Below are 20081 nucleotides of genomic sequence, written 5' to 3'. Positions count from 1 at the left end.
CAAGAAACCAGAGGATAGGAGAGCTAGTTGCTGCAGCCATAGAAGTCAGTTCCCACCCCATCTTCCCTGGAGGACTAGAGCAGGGGAAAAAAGGGAGGAGAACAGGTCTGGAGGGACAATGAGGGCTGAACAACCGCACTTCTACCGACCCCGACCCCCAGGTCCCATTGCAGAGGCCACACCCTGGCCACATTCGGGCCCTAGCGCTCAGCGGCTGGTTGCCATGGAGACCGCGCGAGCGGGCGCGGCGGCGCGGGAGCAAGCGCGCAAGAGCAAATGCGCAGGCGCGCGCTGCGACGCCGGCTGCGGCCCCGCGGAGCTGCGGGATCGAGGCGGGGCGGACGCCAGCTTTTCAGGTCGCGGTTGCCTAGACCTGCAGCGCCGGAGTGCCGGAGATAGCGCCTGCGGAGAGGCTGCACTCCAGTGGCTTCCCCGCGGCCTGGCTGCGCTGTCGGAGGCGGGGCTGCCAAATCCCGGCCGGGACGGTGAACACCAGGTCCGGGGGCGCGGCGGAGAACGTTCCCCGCAGGGTCGTCGACACGTGTAAGCACCCTGGGGCCTCCGGGGCCGGCTTGGGGCGGGTCCTGGGAAAGGGCGCGGCCTCCTGCAGGCCAGCCGTAGAGGGGGGAGTCAAGAGCTCCAAGCGTGGCGGTTTTCCTGGGAATCTGACCTCGCTACCCTGTGACTTTACAGGATTAATATTTGGGGACTGCTGCAGGCCACGCTCACCTCCACGGGGTATTAGAGCCACCAGGTGCCCGCAATAAAAAAATCATGGCGGCAATGAACCTTCTAGAAGACTGGTGCCGGGGGATGGATGTGGACATCCACAGGGCCCTGCTCGTCACGGGCATCCCAGAAGACTGTGGCCAAGTGGAAATTGAGGAGACCTTGAGTGGGGTCTTCACCCCCTTGGGCCCGTACCAAGTGCTCAACAAGATTTTTTTGAGGGAGGAAAACGCGAAAGCCGTCCTCATTGAGATGGGCGAGGGTGTGAATCTGAGCACCATACCCCGGGAATTCCCAGGAAGGGGGGGTGCCTGGAGAGTGGTCTGTAGAGACCCCACCCAGGATGCCGAGTTTTTAAAAAATCTGCATGAATTTTTGGAGAGCGAGGGGCGCACCATGGAAGATGTAATCCGTCTGCTCCAACTTGACCACCCACCACGGCGCCAGAGCCAGAGTCTGCCCCGAGAAAACTGGGCAGAAGCTTTGGGAGTGCTCCTGGGGGCCGTGGTGCAAATTGTCTTCTACATGGATGCAGAGATACGCCACCGGGAGGAAGCAAGGGCTCAGGAGTTGGCCGAGGCGGAGGTGGTAGCAGCCTGGGCTTCCGAAGCAGGGTGGAAGGTCAAGAAGGAGCCAGGGCCTGCTGCAGGAGTAGGTTGTGCCTTGAAGGTGGAGAACCCCAACAGCTGGTGTGACATGGAAGATGAGGTTCCCAAACCCTTTGTTCGCAAGGCTAGGGCTAAGAACTCCTCCAGGAGAAAGAAGCAGAACAGAGCCCCCAAGCAGGAACCAATGTTCTGGAAAAAAACCAAAGGCGATCTTTCCAACAGCTCCGCCGACGTGGAAGATTCTGAGGTGGATAACACTGACAGGAGGGAGACTTCAGAATGTGTCCGTAGCAACAAGAAGCCCCCATTGAAGCAGGAGGAGTTGTCTCTGAAGAAACCAGGGGCGAAATGTGCTCGAAAGGTCCACAGAGAACCACCTCAGGATGCCCTGTCAGAAGCTGAGAGCCCGGGAGGCGCCTCAGAGTCAGACCAAGATGGCAGTCAGGAGGTCCCACCAAAGAAGAAGGCCATGGGCTGGGCCTCGGCAAAGAGGCATGCCCCCATTAGGAAGAAAAAGAAGGTGAGCTTGGGCCCTGTCTCCTATGTCCTCATGGATTCAGAAGATGCCAAGAAGCCAATGATTCCAAAGAAAGGTCCAGGCTGGAGAAAGGATGCCTCAGTTCTGAAGGCCTCTCGGGGCCCAAAGCTGGTTGAGACACCAGCCTCAGCATCGCAGGGTCTGAAGACCAAGCCGGAAGGCTCTCCTCATACCTCCAAAGGCCAGAGTGACCACAGAAGTCATTTAGAGTGTGTCAGCAAGTGGATGATGTGGGAGGAGCAGGAATGGGAAGTGGAGGAAGAGGTACCCGAAGGGGCAGTGGGTCAGGTGGGCGATGATGACGGCCCCAGTGCATCAGAGGAGGCAGCTGACACAGCAGTCAGCGTTCTAGAAGGTGAGAACTCTGATTCTGTTTTCCCTAGGGGCCCCCGAAGGCCAACATTGGGTACTCCTGGGGGGCGGGAGGCCCAGGACGTGGCAGAGCAAACCCACCAACCGATCTTTTATTGAGGAGTGTCACTGTAGTGTTCTCAGGCAACTCTCTGACCCGTCTCCCTTAATAAGAATTTAATGGTTTGGGATCTTATTCTTTGTTGGGGTTTGTGAGTTTAAGAAGGGGTTCCTGGATGGTGCAAATGGTTAAGAGCTTGGCTACTAAAGAAACGGTTGGCAGTTCAGGTCTACTCCGGCACCTCGGAAGAAAGCCCTGGTGATCTGTACGTCATAACCTTGAAAACCCTTTGGAGCACAGTTACACTCTGACACACATGGGGTCGCCATGAGTTGGAATTGACCCAGTGGCAACTGGTTTGGGTTTTTGCTTTTTTGTTTTCTAAAGTCCTGATTGGGGAGTCAAATAACGTTCAAGAACTTAGAAGATACTAGGAAGTAAAAAATTCCCAAATGATAATCCCTTCCTGTTTCCCCTCCTGAGCTGTCTTGATTTCTCTCCAGAATCCAGAAAGCTTTGATTTGGCGGACCACTCATACCTGCAGGATTAAAGGAAGGCCGTGGAAGGAGCTCCAAGGCAAGAACAAAGATTTCTGTTGTCACCGAATGGGACAAGACGTTGGACTCCATTCAGGGACCCTGTGTGTAGAGGTGTGACTGTCAGGTGAATGATGTTTGAGATTTCAGGTGGGAGGAGTTGGGGGGAGGGAGGTTTATATCTGCTGTTTTCTCTGTCAGGCTTGCTTAATCTCTTCAACTCACCTTCAGAGGTGGGGGAGTTCTGAGCAGATGGGGCAAATTCTAGAATTCTCACTTTTGCCCAAGGACAGGGTCACTGTTGTGTTCACTTGGCCTTTCTCCCCAACTCTTGCCTCTTTGTGTGGTCCGCAGGCCTGTGCAGGGGCCTGGGGTTTGGCCGTGTTCTTGTTTCCACCTTGTTTTTGCTGTGACTAGTGGGTAAGTTAAGCCAGAATCTTATATGCAGACCTGCCTTCCTTGCTTCTCCCGTTTTTCAGCTTCCAGCCTCTAGTTATCTAACCGGAGGGTAAGAAGGTCCCAAGAGTTAATTTTGAGGAAAAAGAATGTCCACTTTAGACCTTGAGGTACTGAGTTTTAGAATTAACTAATAACAGTGATACCTTGGTTCCCATTTGGGGTGAAGCTGTCTCTGGAAGCCTCTGGGGAAGGGGTGACTGGGAGGGAAGAACTCAGACACTTCTAGGCTTCCCCGTGCCCGTCTAATACCACCAAACTCTTGGTCTTTCTCACACTATAGCAAGAGGGAAAAAATTCTTAAGTTGGCTGTTAATTTCTGCTTTCTGAACAGACATTAAATCAGATTAGCATTTCATGGCCTGTGTGTGGGGGGGGGGGGGGGGTACAGGTAACCCCAGATCATTGGTTTTCAAACTGTATGCTGGGGAACCCCAAGGGTTCCACAAAGATTTAACCCAACTCTGTTTTTTAAAAAATACTCTTCAACAGCCGTGAAAAATGACTACTCAAATTTGTCACAGACCAAATTGTATCACCCTGGAGACTACCGAAATACGATTTCGTGTTCATAGGTTAACTTGTCTTCGTACAAGTCTCATGTTAGTTGTTTCTGCCATCTCTTTGCATATAAGTGAACTTTGTGTTCGTGTGACTTTCATGAGGAGGGGAGAAGGGAGAGAAATTCAGACTCTGCACATCCTGTAATGTAACTGTGAAAGCAGGTTTACTTATGTAATTCACAGGCTCTTGTTACTGTGAGTTTCTGTTGTGTATTCATAAATAATATTCTATTATAGTTTTAGCCTTTGTAAGCTGTGTGTGGGGGTGCGTCTGTTCTCACCTCAGTTTTTGTGCTAAAGAATGTGAACAGTTGTTAGATTTTATTAGTTATTCAACTTTGAAACAAATTTTTTGTGAATCTTCAAAATCCTGAGCGAGTTTAACTGAAGATGCAGAAAAAAGAAAAGAGTTTCCACTTACAGCTGCTAGTTGGTGTGTGTCAAGTTTTTCGATGGGCACTTGAAGCACATTGGACTCTCAAGGTGAAGAAAGCCGGTAGCTGTCCAGCTCCCAGTTACAAAATTGGGTCCATTATGGCTTCATTGTCCTAACCGATTGCGCCAGGATCAGTCATTGTGAATGTATGTATAAAATAAAGTTGAGCACCTTAAATATCTGTTTAGTCTTTTTTAGGGGTCCCTGGGAATCACAAACAGTTAAGCACTTGGATGCTAACCAAAAGGTTGGGGGTTCATGTCCACCCAGAGACACATCAGAAGAGAGGCCTGGTGATTACTGCAGAAAAATCCGCTGTTGAAAACCCTCTGTATGGAGCACAGACACGCTCTGACACACATGGGGTCGCCATGAAGTAGAATCAGCTCCATGGCAACTGGTTTCCGATTATTCTCTCTCACAGGTTGAGTTTGCAGGGACCATTCAGTTTGAGAAAAGGGTGCCCCTGCTAAACAGGACACACAGTCCTATCTGCCCAGACAGCGTGGAGTGGTTGTCAGACCTGAGTGTGAGACAGAAGGATTGTCAACCTTCCATGGGAGGAGTAGCCATTGAGACGGCTTTCCTTTTGTTGTGACTTTCCTCCAATGAGAAAGGTTTTTCCAGATACCTTGGAGAGCTTTTTCCTCTTTCCAGAGGTTTCTAGAATAGGTAACTGATGATGTAAATTACTTGAAAGTGGTAACTTATTTTTAAAAAGCAACTGGAAGATGAAAATCACTCCCTCTCCTCTCCCTAGACGGAAACTGAGGTCTTAGTAGCTACAGTTTTTCCTCCTACCTGAGGTCCTCCCTAGCTAGGGACTCCTGAACCAGGGTGGCTACCTTCATCAGAATCGCCAGGGGTCTTTGTTAAAAACACCATCTCCTGGCCTCAGCTGTTGAATCAGTGTCTTTGAAGGTCCTGGCTGCATCTGCATCTCACTTGCTCCAGAGAATTCTAATTCTACTTGGAATAATTCAGACTTGGGGGTAAGGAGGAAACCCCTGTGCAGCAGTGGATAAATGCTATGACTGCTAGCCAAGAGGTTGGCAGTTTGAATCTGCCAGGTGCTCCTTGGAAACTCTGGGGCAGTTCTGCTCTGTCCTATAGGGTTGCTATGAGTCAGAATCGACTAGATGGCCATGGGTTTGGTTTTGGTTTGAGGGGGTAAGGGCAGGAAACCTAGGGGTCAAGGATGGGGTTTTGTGAAAAGTGGTTGGACATTCTCAGAAGATGCACAAGAGACCAAAGGGAAGCTGGGATTTGAGGACAAAGCTACCGAGGAGCTGGAGTAGACATAACAGTTGGGTGAAAGGTTTAGTGTGTCTTTCCCCCACCCCTGTCCCCCTGCCCTCACCCCTGTCCCCTCCCCAATCTCTCATTCCCCCCTTGCCCGTTTTCCCTCTTCTTCTCCCACCCCTTCCCTCTTCCTCCAGCCCCACCCATTCACCTACCCTGGCCCCTTTACCACTTCTACTCCCATCCCTCTTCCCCCACCCCTCATCTCTTCCCTACTCCTCTCCCCGCCCCCCCGCCCCCTCACCCCAGCCCCTTTTGCACCCCCTGCCCCTGCTCCTCTTCTGCCTCCACCCTCACAATGGAAAAAGCCGTATTTGGCCAGTGTCTTTACAAGTCCCCTCAGATAATGTAGTCCTTCCCTCTAGTTATACCCAGTCCATCAGGGAAGTTTAAAATGCCCACATGGCCTGCTGTGGGGGAATACTGGGAGGGGCAGGGCAGGGTACAGGGGACGCTGGCTCTCTGCAAGGAAATTCCATGGACAAACTGCTTAGAAGGGCCGACATGGTATATGAGGTGTGCTAGGAGCAAGGCCCAGACAGGCTCCTCCAGGGAGATGGGTGGCCACCTTCATCAGAATCACCAGGGGTCTTTGTTAAAAATACCATTTCCTGGCCTCAGCTGCTGAATCAGTGTCTCTGAATGTCATGGCTGCATCTGCATCTTCCTCCCCAGGCAGGGGGAACAGCCAGCATGAAGGGAGGCAGGAGGTACCTGGTCTGTTTGAGATAAATTGAGGAGACCAATGGGGCTGGAAGAGGAGAGGTGAGGAGGGAAGGTCAGAGGTTTCGAGGGTTGATGGTGCAGGGCCTTGTGGGCCTCCGTGAGGAAGAATTTAGGCTTTGATCTTAGCGAGACAGGAGGGATCTGAGCTGAGGGCCCTGATCTGACTTAGGCATTAACAGGCCCCCCCCCCCCGTTGCTGGTGGGGAGCAGACTGGGGTGGGTGGGGTGGGGTGGGGTGGAGGGTGGAGGACCAGGGGTCCAGGGAGGAGCTGTGTTAGTTTCCAAGGGCCACCATCACAGAGTTCCAGAAACTGGCTGACTTCAAACCACAGCCATTTATTATCTCACACTTTTGGAGGCCGGAGGTCCAGAATCAAAGTGTGGTCAGGGCCATCCTCCCTCTGAAGGCCTAGGAGAAGGTCCTTCCTGGCCTCTTGCAGCTTCTGGTGGTTCCTGGCAATCCTTGGTGTTCCTTGACTTGTACATATCACTCTATTCTCTGCCTGTGTCTTCATGTATCTCTTTTTATAAGGACATCAGTCATGTTGCATTAGGACACATTCTACTTCAATACGGCCTCATGTTAACTAGTAACATCTTCAAAGATGGTATGTCCAAACAAGGTCCCATTCACAGATACTGGGGTTAGGACTTCAACATATCTTTTTTCTGGAGGGGCACAATTCAACCCATAACAGGAGGGAACTATGATAGTCGAGATAGGAGGTGACAGTAGTTGGACCAGGGGGTGTGGAAGCTCTAGAAAAAGCTGCCCCTCTAGGTGGAGCTAAGTGCTAGTAAGTCAAGAAGAAACGTGGTCGTATTGATTATTCATTCATTTACTCAGTTTTTTTTTTTTAACTTTTTCAATTTTAGGTAAAATAAATCTTTTCCATACAATGAAATGTACAACTTTAAGTGAACTACCTGATGAGTTTTCCTGTATACGGGCATCTGTGTAACCCACATCCCTAACAAGATACAGAACAACAGCATCATTCTAGAAGTTTCCTCCTGCTCCATCTTAGTCAATCCCACCCTATCCCTTACCACCAAGGTAACCACTGTAATGGTTTTTTTTAACTGTAGTTCAGTTTTGCCTGTCCCAGAACTTTATCTAAATGAAATCACGTGATACGGAGTTTTATAAACGTTACTGAGATTTGCATCTGTTGTAGTGTGTATACAGAATTATTATTTTTTTTTAACTTTTATTGAGCTTCAAGTGAACATTTACAAATCAAGTCAGACTGTCACATATAAGTTTATATACACCTTACTCTGTACTCCCACTTGCTCTCCCCCAATGAGTCAGCCCTTCCAGTCTCTCCTTTCGTGACAATTTTGCCAGCTTCCAACTCTCTCTATCCTCCCATCCCCCCTCCAGACAGGAGATGCCAACACAGTCTCAAGTGTCCACCTGATACAAATAGCTCACTCTTCATCAGCATCTCTCTCCTACCCACTGTCCAGTCCCTTCCATGTCTGATGAGTTGTCTTCAGGAATGGTTCCTGTCCTGGGCCAACAGAAGGTCTGGGGAGCATGGCCGCCGGGATTCCTCTAGTCTCAGTCAGACCATTAAGTATGGTCTTTTTGTGAGAATTTGGGGTCTGTATCCCACTGGTCTCCTGCTCCCTCAAGGGTTCTCTGTTGTGCTCCCTGTCAGGGCAGTCATCGGTTGTGGCCGGGCACCAACTAGTTCTTCTGGTCTCAGGATGATGTAAGTCACTGCTTCATGTGGCCCTTTCTGTCTCTTGGGCTCATAGTTATCGTGTGACCTTGGTGTTCTTCTTGCTCCTTTGCTGCAGGTGGGTTGAGGCCAATTGATGCATCTTAGATGGCCGCTTGTTAGCATTTAAGACCCCAGACGCCACATTTCAAAGTGGGATGCAGAATGATTTCATAATAGAATTATTTTGCCAATCGACTTAGAAGTCCCCTGAAACCATGGTCCCCAAACCCCCGCCCTTCCTCCGCTGACCTTTGAAGCATTCAGTTTACCCCGGAAACATCTTTGCTTTTGGTCCAGTCCAGTTGAGCTGACCTTCCATGTATTGAGTATTGTCCTTCCCTTCACCTAAAGCAGTTCTTATCTACTAACTAATCAGTAAAAAACCCTCTCCCTCCCCCCCACCTCGTAACCACAGAAGTATGTGTTCTTCTCAGTTTATACTGTTTCTCAAGATCTTATAATAGTGGTCTTATACAATATTTGTCCTTTTGCCTCTGACTAATTTCGCTCAGCATAATGCCTTCCAGGTTCCTCCATGTTATGAAATGTTTCACAGATTCGTCACTGTTCTTTATCGATGCGTAGTATTCCATTGTGTGAATATACCACAATTTATTTAGCCATTCATCCGTTGATGGACACCTTGGTTGCTTCCAGCTTTTTGCTATTGTAAACAGAGCTGCAGTAAACATGGGTGTGCATATATCTGTGTGAAGGCTCTTATTTTTCTAGGGTATATTCTGAGGAGTGGGATTTCTGGGTTGTATGGCAGTTCTATTTCTAACTTTTTAAGGTAACGCCAGATAGATTTCCAAAGTGGTTGTACCATTTTACATTCCCACCAGCAGTGTAGAAGAGTTCCAGTCTCTCCGCAGCCTCTCCAACATTTATTATTTTCTGTTTTTTGGATTAATGCCAGCCTTGTTGGAGTGAGATGGAATCTCATCGTAGTTTTAATTTGCATTTCTCTAAAGGCTAATGATTGAGAGCATTTTCTCATGTGTCTGTTAGCTGCCTGAATATCTTCTTTAGTGAAGTGTGTGTTCATATCCTTTGCCCACTTCTTGATTGGGTTGTTTGTCTTTTTGTGGTTGAGTTTTGACAGAATCATATAGATTTTAGAGATCAGGCGCTGGTCGGAGATGTCATAGCTGAAAATTCTTTCCCAGTCTGTAGGTGGTCTTTTTACTCTTTTGGTGAAGTCTTTAGATGAGCATAGGTGTTTGATTTTTAGGAGCTCCCAGTTACCTGGTTTCTCTTCGTCATTTTTGGTAATGTTTTGTATTCTGTTTATGGCTTGTATTAGGGCTCCTAACGTTGTCCCTATTTTTTCTTCCATGATCTTTATCGTTTTAGTGTTTATGTTTAGGTCTTTGATCCACTTGGAGTTAGTTTTTGTGCATGGTGTGAGGTATGGGTCCTGTTTCATTTTTTTGCAAATGGATATCCAGTTATGCCAGCACCATTTGTTAAAAAGACTATCTTTTCCCCAATTAACTGACGCTGGGCCTTTGTCAAATATCAGCTACTCATATGTGGATGGATTTATATCTGGGTTCTCAATTCTGTTCCATTGGTCTATGTGCCTGTTGTTGTACCAGTACCAGGCTGTTTTGACTACTGTGGCTGTATAATAGGTTCTGAAATCAGGTAGAGTGAGGCCTCCCACTTTCTTCTTCTTTTTCAGTAATGCTTTACTTATCCGAGGCTTCTTTCCCTTCCATATGAAGTTGGTGATTTGTTTCTCCATCACATTGAAAAATGTCATTGGAATTTGGATCGGAAGTGCATTGTATGTATAGATGGCTTTTGGTAGAATAGACATTTTTACTATGTTAAGTCTTCCTGTCCATGAGCAAGGTATGTTTTTCCACTTAAGTAGGTCCTTTTTAGTTTCTTGTGGTAGTACTTTGTAGTTTTCTTTGTACAGGTCTTTTACATCTTCGGTAAGATTTATTCCTAAGTATTTTATCTTCTTGGGGGCTACTGTGAATGGTATTGATGTGGTGATTTCCTCTTCGATGTTCTTTTTGTTGGTGTGGAGGAATCCAAGTGATTTTTGTACGTTTATCTTATAACCTGAGACTCTGCCAAACTCTTCTATTAGTTTCAGTAGTTTTCTGGAGGATTCCTTAGGGTTTTCTGTGTATAAGATCATGTCATCTGCAAATAGAGATAATTTTACTTCCTCCTTGCCAATCCGGATGCCGTTTATTTCTTTGTCTAGCCTAATTGCTCTGGCTAGGACCTCTAGCACAATGTTGAATAAGAGCGGTGATAAAGGGTATCCTTGTCTGGTTCCCGTTCTCAAGGGAAATGCTTTCAGGCTCTCTCCATTTAGAGTGATGTTGGCTGTTGGCTTTGTATAGATGCTTTTTATTATGTTGAGGAATTTTCCTTCAATTCCTATTTTGGTGAGAGTTTTTTTTATCATAAATGGGTGTTGGACTTTGTCAAATGCCTTTCCTGCATCAATTGATAAGATCATGAGGTTTTCGTCTTTTGTTTTATTTATATGGTGGATTATATTAATGATTTTTCTAATATTAAACCAGCCTTGCATACCTGGTATAAATCCAATTTGGTCATGGTGGATGATTTTTTTGATATGTTTTTGAATTCTATTGGCTAGAATTTTGTTGAGGATTTTTGCATCTATGTTCATGAGGGATATAGGTCTGTAATTTTCTTTTTTTGTAATGTCTTTACCTGGTTTTGGTATCAGGGAAATGGTGGCTTCATAGAATGAGTTAGGTAGTATTCTGTCATTTTCTATGTTTTGAAATACCTTTAGTAGTAGTGGTGTTAACTCTTCTCTGAAAGTTTGGTAGAACTCTGCAGTAAAGCCATCCGGGCCAGGGCTTTTTTTTGTTGGGAGTTTTTTGATTACCGTTTCAATCTCTTTTTTTGTTATGGGTCTATTTAGTTGTTCTACTTCTGATTGTGTTAGTTTAGGTAGGTAGTGTTTTTCCAGGAATTCATCCATTTCTTCTAGGTTTGCAAATTTGTTAGAGTAGAATTTTTCATAATAATCTGATATGATTCTTTCAATTTCAGTTGGGTCTGTTGCGATGTGGCCCTTCTCGTTTCTTATTCGGGTTATTTGTTTCCTTTCCTGTAGTTCTTTAGTCAGTCTGGCCAATGGTTTATCAATTTTGTTAATTTTTTCAAAGAGCCAGCTTTTGGCTTTGTTAATTCTTTCAATTGTTTTTCTGTTCTCTATTTCATTTAGTTCAGCTCTAATTTTTATTATTTGTTTTCTTCTGGTGCCTGATGGATTCTTTTGTTGCTCACTTTCTATTTGTTCAAGTTGTAGGGATAGTTCTCTGTTTTTGGCTCTTCTTTTTGTACGTGTGCATTTATCGATATAAATTGACTTCTGAGCACTGCTTTTGCTGTGTCCCAGAGGTTTTGATAGAAAGTATTTTCATTCTCGTTGAATTCTATGAATTTCCTTATTCCCTCCTTGATGTCTTCTATAACCCAGTCTTTTTTCAGGAGGGTGTTGTTCAGTTTCCAAGTATTTGATTTCTTTTCCCTAATTTTTCTGTTATTGATTTCCACTTTTATGGCCTTGTGGTCTGAGAAGATGCTTTGTAATATTTTGATGTTTTGGATCCTGTAAAGGTTTCTTTTATGATCTAATATGTGGTCTATTCTAGAGAATGTTCCATGTGCACTAGAAAAAAAAGTATACTTTGCAGCAGTTGGGTGGAAAGTTCTGTATAAGTCAATGAGGTCAAGTTGGTTGATTGTTGTAATTAGGTCTTCGTGTTTCTATTGAGCTTCTTACTGGATGTTCTGTCCTTCTCCGAAAGTGGTGTGTTGAAGTCTCCTACTATAATTGTGGAGGTGTCTATCTCACTTTTCAGTTCTGTTAAAATTTGATTTATGTATCTTGCAGCCCTGTCATTGGGTGCATAAATATTTAATATGGTTATATCTTCCTGGTCAATTGTCCCTTTTATCATTATATAGTGTCCTTCTTTATCCTTTGTGGTGGATTTAAGTCTAAAGTCTATTTTGTCAGAAATTAATATTGCTACTCCTCTTCTTTTTTGCTTATTGTTTGCTTGATATATTTTTTTCCATCCTTTGAGTTTTAGTTTGTTTGTGTCTCTAAGTCTAAGGTGTGTCTCTTGGAGGCAGCATATAGACGGATCGTGTTTCTTTATCCAGTCTGAGACCCTCTGTCTCTTTATTGGTGCATTTAGTCCATTTACATTCAGCGTAATTATAGATAAGTATATATATATATTTTTTTTTATGTGTTTAGTGTTTTCATTTTGATGCCTTTTTATGTGTGTTGTTGACAATTTCAATTTTCCACTACCTTTTTTGTGCTGAAACTTTTTTTTTGTAAATTGTGTGTTCCTCATTTTCATAGTATTTGACTTTATGTTTGCTGAGTCGTTACGTCTTTCTTGGTTTTTATTTTGAGTTATGGAGTTGTTATACCTCTTTGTGGTTACCTTAATATTTACCCCTATTTTTCTAAGTAAAAACCTAACTTGTATTGTCCTATATCGCCTTGTATCCCTCTCCATATGGCAGTTCTATGCCACCTGTATTTAGTCCCTCTTTTTGATTATTGTGATCTTTTACATATTGACTTCAATGATTCCCTGTTTTGAGCATTTTTTTTTTAATTAATCTTAATTTGTTTTTGTGATTTCCCTATTTGAGCTGATATTAGGATGTTCTGTTCTGTGACCTTGTGTTGTGCTGGTGTCGGATATTATCGGTTTTCTGACCAAACAATTTCCTTTAGTATTTCTTGTAGCTTTGGTTTGGTTTTTGCAAATTCTCTAAGGTTGTGTTTATCTGTAAATATCTTAATTTCGCCTTCATATTTCAGAGAGAGTTTTGCTGGATATATGATCCTTGGCTGGCAGTTTTTCTCCTTCAGTGCTCTGTATATGTCATCCCATTGCCTTCTTGCCTGCATGGTTTCTGCTGAGTAGTCTGAACTTATTCTTATTGATTCTCCCCTGTAGGACACCTTTCTTTTCTCCCTGGCTGCTTTTAAAATTTTCTCTTTATCTTTGGTTTTGGCAAGTTTGATGATAATATGTCTTGGTGTTTTTCTTTTTGGGTCAATCTTAAATGGGGTTCAATGAGCATCTTGGATAGATATCCTTTCGTCTTTCATGATGTCAGGGAAGTTTTCTGTCAGCAGATCTTCAACTATTCTCTCTGTGTTTTCTGTCCTCCCACCCTGTTCTGGGACTCCAATCACATGCAAGTTATTCTTCTTGATAGAGTCCCACATGATTCTTAGGGTTTCTTCATTTTTTTAAATTCTTTTATCTGATTTTTTTTTGGCTGTGTTGGTGTTAATTCCCTGGTCCTCCAGATTTCCCACTCTGCATTCTAATTGCTCGAGTCTGCTCCTCTGACTTCCTATTGCGTTGTCTAATTCTGTAATTTTATTGTTAATCTTTTGGATTTCTGAATGCTGTCTCTCTATGGATTCTTGCAACTTATTAATTTTTCCACTATGTTCTTGAATAATCTTTTTGAGTTCTTCAACTGTTTTATCAGTGTGTTACTTGGCTTTTTCTGCAGATTGCCTTATTTCATTTCTGAGGTCATCCCTGATGTCTTGAAGCATTCTGTAAATTAGTTTTTTATATTCTGTATCTAAATTTTTTTTTTTTTGTATCTGATAATTCCAGGATTGTATCTTCATTTGGGAAAGATTTTGATTCTTTTGTTTGGGGGGTTGTAGAAGCAGTCATGGTCTGCTTCTTTATGTGGTTTGATATCGACTGCTGTCTCTGAGCCGTCACTAAGATATTGTAGTGATTTATTCTATATTTGCTCACTGAGTCTTGTTTTGTTTTCTTTCAGTATACGTGGATGGGCTACTAGATTGTGCTGTCTTGATTGTTGTAGCTCTTGACTTACTTATGACCTATTACCAGCTGGTTTGGGCTGTTACCAGATATATATGCCTGAGTCCATTCACTATTCTTGAGTAGAATCTGATTTTGGGTCATCAAGTGTGTGATGCACCCTATCACCTATCCACCTTGAGAAGTAGTGGTGATAGTTGTGTGCACCGGATCTAGTAGCAGCTGGGGTTCACACTCCAGGGAGGGCAGGATGCTGACAGGCTTACCCCAAGTGTCAGTGAGGTAGGTGTGTCTCTATTCCTAAAACACCTTGGTGGGTGGGCTCTGCAGCTGTACCTTAGGCCCCCAATGCAAGTACCTCTACAGATTGGTAGGTGTCACCCTCCTTAGACCCCTAAGGCAGGAGGCTAGGTGGTCTGGGGGGAGCTTCAGTCCTCAGTTCCCTGTTGTGAGTCAGTGAGGGCTCTGTTGAATACGCAGGGATATCAGACCTGGGAAACTTGTCTTTCCAGTAAATCTGCTAAAAAAAAAAAAATGCAGTCAGATCCCTATCAGGAATGCCTTTGCATTATAATAGCCACCTTGTTCCCTGTAGGGTTGAAAGCGGGAGACTGTGGATCACATATGCTTGGCTGGAGCTGGTTCTGTGTTTTTAGTCCAATTGGGGATGGATTTTTGGTCCCTGGGTTTTTGTGGTTGCTTCTCTCAGGCTGGAAGAATGGGTTAGGAAAAGACCAAAAAAAAAAAAAAAAAGGAAAAGAAAAACCGCGGAGCAGTTCTCCCTCTGGCTCAGGAAATTCCAATGTTAATGAAGCCGCCTGGGAAGGGGAGGGGAGGGTTCAGAAAAACAGGAGAGAGTAGCACCGCGGAATATAGACAAAGTTACTTATCTTGCTTGGGATGAATATTTTATCTGAGATTCCCGAGGGGCGTGTCGCCTATGTGTGCTGGCTAGGTAGAGATTGCCCCCGAGGGTCAGGCCCGCAGAAGCTGCGGTCAGTTCCTCCGCTGCCAGTCCAAAGCCCAGCATCAAGGTTCCCCGGCTGGGACGCTGCACTCCCGGCTCCAAAACCAGTCACTGGCTCCCGGCAACTTCTCCTCCCGCCAGCCGCGTCGCCGCGCCACCCGCGTTGATCGGCTGGGTCCCCTCCCGAGGTCAGTTCAAGGGGCTAGGGCTGCGCCCCGTGTTTGCACCATCACAGGATGTTGTGTTCAGCTCCCCTGCGCCCAGTCCAAAGCCCGGCGCCAAGGTTACCTGGCTGAGACGCTGGCTCCAGGCTCCAAAAACAGTCTCTGCTTCCCCGTAGTTGCTCGTTCTCTGTCTCTGTCACTCAGGTCAACTCTTTAAATCTGTGTTCGCTGGTCAGGGTTCATAGATTGTCATGTATGTGATCAATTCACTTGTTTTTCCAAGTCTTTGTTGCAAGAGGGATCCGAGGTAGCGTCTACCTAGTCAGCCATCTTGGCCCTCCCCTACAGAATTATTTTTTGAGCTCACACTAAATTAATTAAAAATTTAAAAAAGTGGTACATGTACAAAACCCATTGCCGTTGAGTTGATTCCAACTCATAGTGATCCTGTAGGATCGAGTAGAACTGCCCCATAGGGTTTCCAAGGAGCTGTTGGTGGATTTTTTTTTTTAATTGTGGTTTAGGTGAAAGTTCACAGCTCAAGTTAGTATCTCATTCAAAAATCTACACACATACTGTTCTGGGACGTTGGTTGCAATCGCCACAATGTGACACCATGCTCCGCCTTTACCCCAGGTGCCCTGTGCCCACTCATCCAGTTCCTGTCCCTTCCTGCCCTGTCATCCTGCCCCTGGGCAGGAGTTGCCTACCTGCTCTTGGAAATTTAATTGAATCAGGAAGCATGTTCCTCAAGTGGACTACTGTTTGTTTCATAGGCCTGTTTAATACTTGTCTGAAAAGTGGGCTTCAGAGGTGGTCCCTGCTGTGAGTTACCAGAGTCTCCGGGGCTATAGTCTTGGGGGTTCCTCCAGATTCTGTCAGACCAGTAAATCTGGTCTTTTTTCCTGAGTTTGAATTCTGTCCAGGACTCTCTGTTGTGATTTCTATCAGAGCAGTTGGTGGTAGTATCTGGGCACTATTTAGTTCTGGGCTCAGGCTGGTTGAGACCCTGGTTCATGTGGTCCCTTAGTCCTTTGGGCTAATATTTTCCTTGTGTCTTTGGTTTTCTTCATTTTCTTTTCCTCTGGACAGGATGGGACCAAGAGATGCATCTCAGATGGCTGCTCGAAAGCTTTTAAGACCCTGCAGCTGGTGGGTTTGAATTGCCGACCTTTTGGTTAGCAGCTGAGCACTTAATCACGTGGCAACAGGGCTCTAAAACATGTAAACTTTTTTTAAACTTTAAACAACAGTGTAGTGAAAAGCGTGTTAGTTCTGCCCTCCTGACGTTCATTCCCTTTTCTTCTGGCCATACCACCTGATTTTCCACAGAAAAACAGTACTTCCCTGTCTCCCTCAGTGCTCCCATCTGACACCATCATCTCCATGAGTTCCAGGGATGTCACATGACTTAGATCCAGCCAAGCAGCACACTCCGTCCCTCAAGCCACAGCGATTTGTCCAGTGAGACTTCTGGGATTTTCCTGGAACTCTTGGCAACAAAAAGCTCTCTTTCTCTCAGAGTTCTCTATTATTAGTACGTAAGGCTGATGTTGATGGAGGCTTTCTTGACACCACATGGGCAGGAAGTGCAAAGGTCCTGAAGCAGGAGAAAGTCTGGGGTGTTGGAAGCAAGTGCAGCTGGAGCAGAGTAAGCAGAAGGGGAAAGAGAAGGAGGTAAAGTCAGAGAGGGTAGACTTCCTGAGCCCAAGACAATATAGAAGAAAGCAGAGTCAGAGGAGAGAGAGAGGGAGAGAATATTGGCTATCTTGTATGAGAGCCTGGATCCCACCATGCCTGAAAGCTAGAACTCTTTGGCTTTTTGGTTATCTGAATCAACAATTACCTTATTTTCTCTTCCTTTCCGTCCCTTTCCGCTATGGCAATTGGAGTTGGCTTATTTCACACCTGAAATAGCCTTGATTAATGAAAGTGCAAAAGGAAATAAAATGTAAATTAAATCACCTTTTCACCCCTGACTTCTTACGCAGAGGCAACCCCTTTTACCAGTTTCCTTTGCATTTTTCCAGAAATACTCTATTTATATAAGATATGTACGACATTTATGTGCATAATATATTCCTCTTTTCACACAAAGGGAAGAAATTGATACACATTTTTCTTAACCTTGCACTTCTAGCAAAAACAAAGAGCCATCACCTAAAACACACAAACATGTCACCGTTGAATTGATTCTAACACATAGTGACCCTATAGGACAGAGTAGAACTGCCCCATAGGGTATTCAAGGCTGTAAATCTTTATGGGAGCAGATTGCCACATCTTTCTTCCCAGCAACGGCTGGTGGGTTCGAACTGCTGACCTTCTGGTTAGTAGCTGTTGCTTAATCACTGTGCAACCAGGGCTCTTTCTAAAACACCCTAAGATCCCATAATGATGTTATCTTCTAACCAAAAGCACATGAACTATGGGAATATTTTCAAAAGGTAAAATAATGGGGTACTCTTGGAGAGGTGTACTCTGCAGTTAGAAAACCTCCCCTGCTGGTGTGGCTGCATGTTTGAACCTGTGGTTCAGATGGCCTTGGTGGACAGGTTGTAGATGAGTGTGATGGCTAAGGAATTTCAGGTCGGAGGAAGTCCACTCCTGGCCGGGGTCACACGACACAAGAGCCTGTTCTATACCCCACATGCTCCCGAGGTGCAGGGAGGGCCACGGCACCTGCTGTGTGCCCCCTTGACCCCAGCAGTGATTATGTGACACATTCTAGAACCTTCTAGCACCCAGTCTGGTTGTAGGGATGTTTCTGTGCTAGCTGTCAGTTGGGATGTTCACATTTTCCATCAAGAATGTAGACATTTGTGGGTGCAAGTTTGTCATTGAACACTTGAGATACAAAAATTTCTGAATATTTACCCACTTCCTGCCCCTCAAGCTTAAAAAAAAAACAACTTTAGTGAGATATAATTCACATACCATACAATTCACATATGTAAAATGTACAATTCAGTGGTGTTTAGTGTATTCATAGAGTTGTGCAACCCTCACCACAATTGTAAATCATTTTCATCACTTAAACAAGAAATCCCATACCCATTAGCAGTCAGCCTCCCAGTCCAACAACCATCCCTTTCTCCACTTTCTCTCCCCTCCTCACAACCACTTATCTACCTTCTGTCTCTATAGATTTTCCTTTTCTGGAACATTTCATTTAAATGGAACCGACAATATGTGTCTAGTTTCCTTCACTCAGCAAGTTTTTGAGATTCATCCATATTGTTGAGTGTATCAGTGCTTCATTCCATTTTTTAGCTGAATAATATTCTAGTATATGGATAGACCACATTTCGTTTATCTCTTCATCAGTTGGTGGACATTTGGGTTGTTTCCATGTTTTGGCTATTGTGAATAGTGCTGCTATAAATATTCTCATCCACGTTTTTCTGTGAACATATTCTTTCAATTCTTTTTGGCATATACCTAGAAGTGGAATTGCTGGGTCATATGGTAGCCCTACATTTGACCATTTAAGGAACTACCAGACTTTTCCACGGCAGCTGCACCATTTTTATATTCCTATTAATCGTGTATGAGGGTTCCAATTTCTCCACATCCTTGCCTACACTTGTTATTACCTGACTTTTTAATTATAGCCATCCTAGTGAAGTGGTATCTCACTGTAGTTTTGATTCACATGGCTAACGATGGCAAACACGTTTTCATGAGCTCATTGGCCATTTGTGTGTATCTTCTTTGGAGAAACGGCTATTCAGATCCTTTGCCCTCTCCCAAGCTTTTAGCTTATCCTGGCTGTGCCAAACCAAAGTTGAAAAATACTACTTTGTAAATTGAGTCAGGAAAATTCTAAAACAAAGTGAAATGGGAGGGTAATTAGATCTGCCATATATTAAAATGTAGTGAGAATAATTAAAAGATTTTGATACCAGAGAAGAGAAAGGCAAATAAATCAATGAAATAGATTGGAAAGTCCAGAGATAAACTCAACTACACACGAGAATTTAAGCTAAGAATAGGGGAAAAAAAACTCTGTGATGAAACAGAGGTTATTCAGTAAATGGAAAGGAGTCCTCGTGTGGCAAAAGGTTAAGCGCTTGACTGTTAATCAAAAGTTTGGCAGTCTGAACCCACCGAGAGGCTCTACAGGAGAAAGATCTGGAGACTGTTTCCTTAAAGATTCCAGCCAAGGAAATCCTATGGGGGCACTTCCACTCTGTCGCATGGGGTTGCTATGAGTTGAAATTGACTCTATGGTACCCAGCAACAACACAAGAAACTTACTGTTTGGGGGAAAATATAAAGGGAGGAATCCAAAGGAAAAGGAGGAGAAATGAAGTGAAGAAGGAAAACCGAGGGATACATACATCAAGAGAGAGATAGAGTGAGCAGGAGAACAGAGAGAGGGAAGGAACTAAGGAAAAGAGAGGGGAGAAAAGAAAGAAGCGAAGACAGAGTAAAAAAAACTACAACTGCTGTCGAGTCGATTCTGACTCATGGCGACCCCATGTGCTACAGAGTAGAAGTGTCCCATAGGGTTTTCTTGGCTGTGTGGAGCTGCCGAGTAAGCTGAAACCATGTGCACCACCCACAGACAATTACATTATAAGAAAATTAAAAGGCAAAGGACAAAATAATACCTAGTTTTAATTTATTTTTCCTTTATTAAAATCATATATGTATCTATATGATGAAAGATTCATGCTCCCAGTGTAAAATACAAGTAGAGAATAGGAATTTGATATATAAAATAAAATATATCAATATGTAAAACCAATAAGAATATCTCTATCAATTTGATACTCTACAATAAAATAGGAAAAATTGAAATCTATAAAATTGAGCAAAGATTAAAATTAGACAAAGATTACGAGCCAACAGTTGACTGCACAATAAATCCGTATGGCCGATAAGCATTGAATATTCCTTGCATTGGTTTTTACATAAAGGAAATGAAAAGTGAACAACAGTAACACGGTGATTTCCCCCACAGACCTGAGAAACATAAGGTGTCTAAGGCTGTAAATCTTCATGGGAGCAGACTACCTCATCTTTCTCCCGAGGATTAGCTGCTGG

At 44.4% G+C, this 20081-nt stretch overlaps 1 protein-coding gene across 2 annotated transcripts; it reads left to right on the top strand.

Moving 5' to 3' along the window:
* The first annotated feature begins 420 nt into the window (after positions 1-420).
* Positions 421-4456, top strand: PNMA8A (PNMA family member 8A). 2 transcript variants are annotated; one of them, XM_010586464.3, is made up of 3 exons: positions 421-543; positions 694-2230; positions 2791-4456. In XM_010586464.3, the coding sequence occupies exons 2-3, from the start codon at positions 775-777 to the stop codon at positions 2805-2807; spliced, it is 1473 nt and encodes a 490-aa protein (XP_010584766.2). In that variant the 5' UTR covers positions 421-543; positions 694-774; the 3' UTR covers positions 2808-4456. The 2 variants fall into 2 exon arrangements, with proteins under 2 accessions (XP_010584766.2, XP_023398952.2); XM_023543184.2 differs by lacking the exon at positions 2791-4456 and having other exon boundaries at positions 694-2778.
* Positions 4457-20081: the final 15625 nt, after the last annotated feature.

Source organism: Loxodonta africana, chromosome 11 (assembly GCF_030014295.1).
Source record: "Loxodonta africana isolate mLoxAfr1 chromosome 11, mLoxAfr1.hap2, whole genome shotgun sequence".
Lineage (NCBI taxonomy): Eukaryota > Metazoa > Chordata > Mammalia > Proboscidea > Elephantidae > Loxodonta > Loxodonta africana.
Note: the sequence above shows the minus strand (reverse complement) of the source record. Positions and strands in the feature narration are given on the sequence as shown.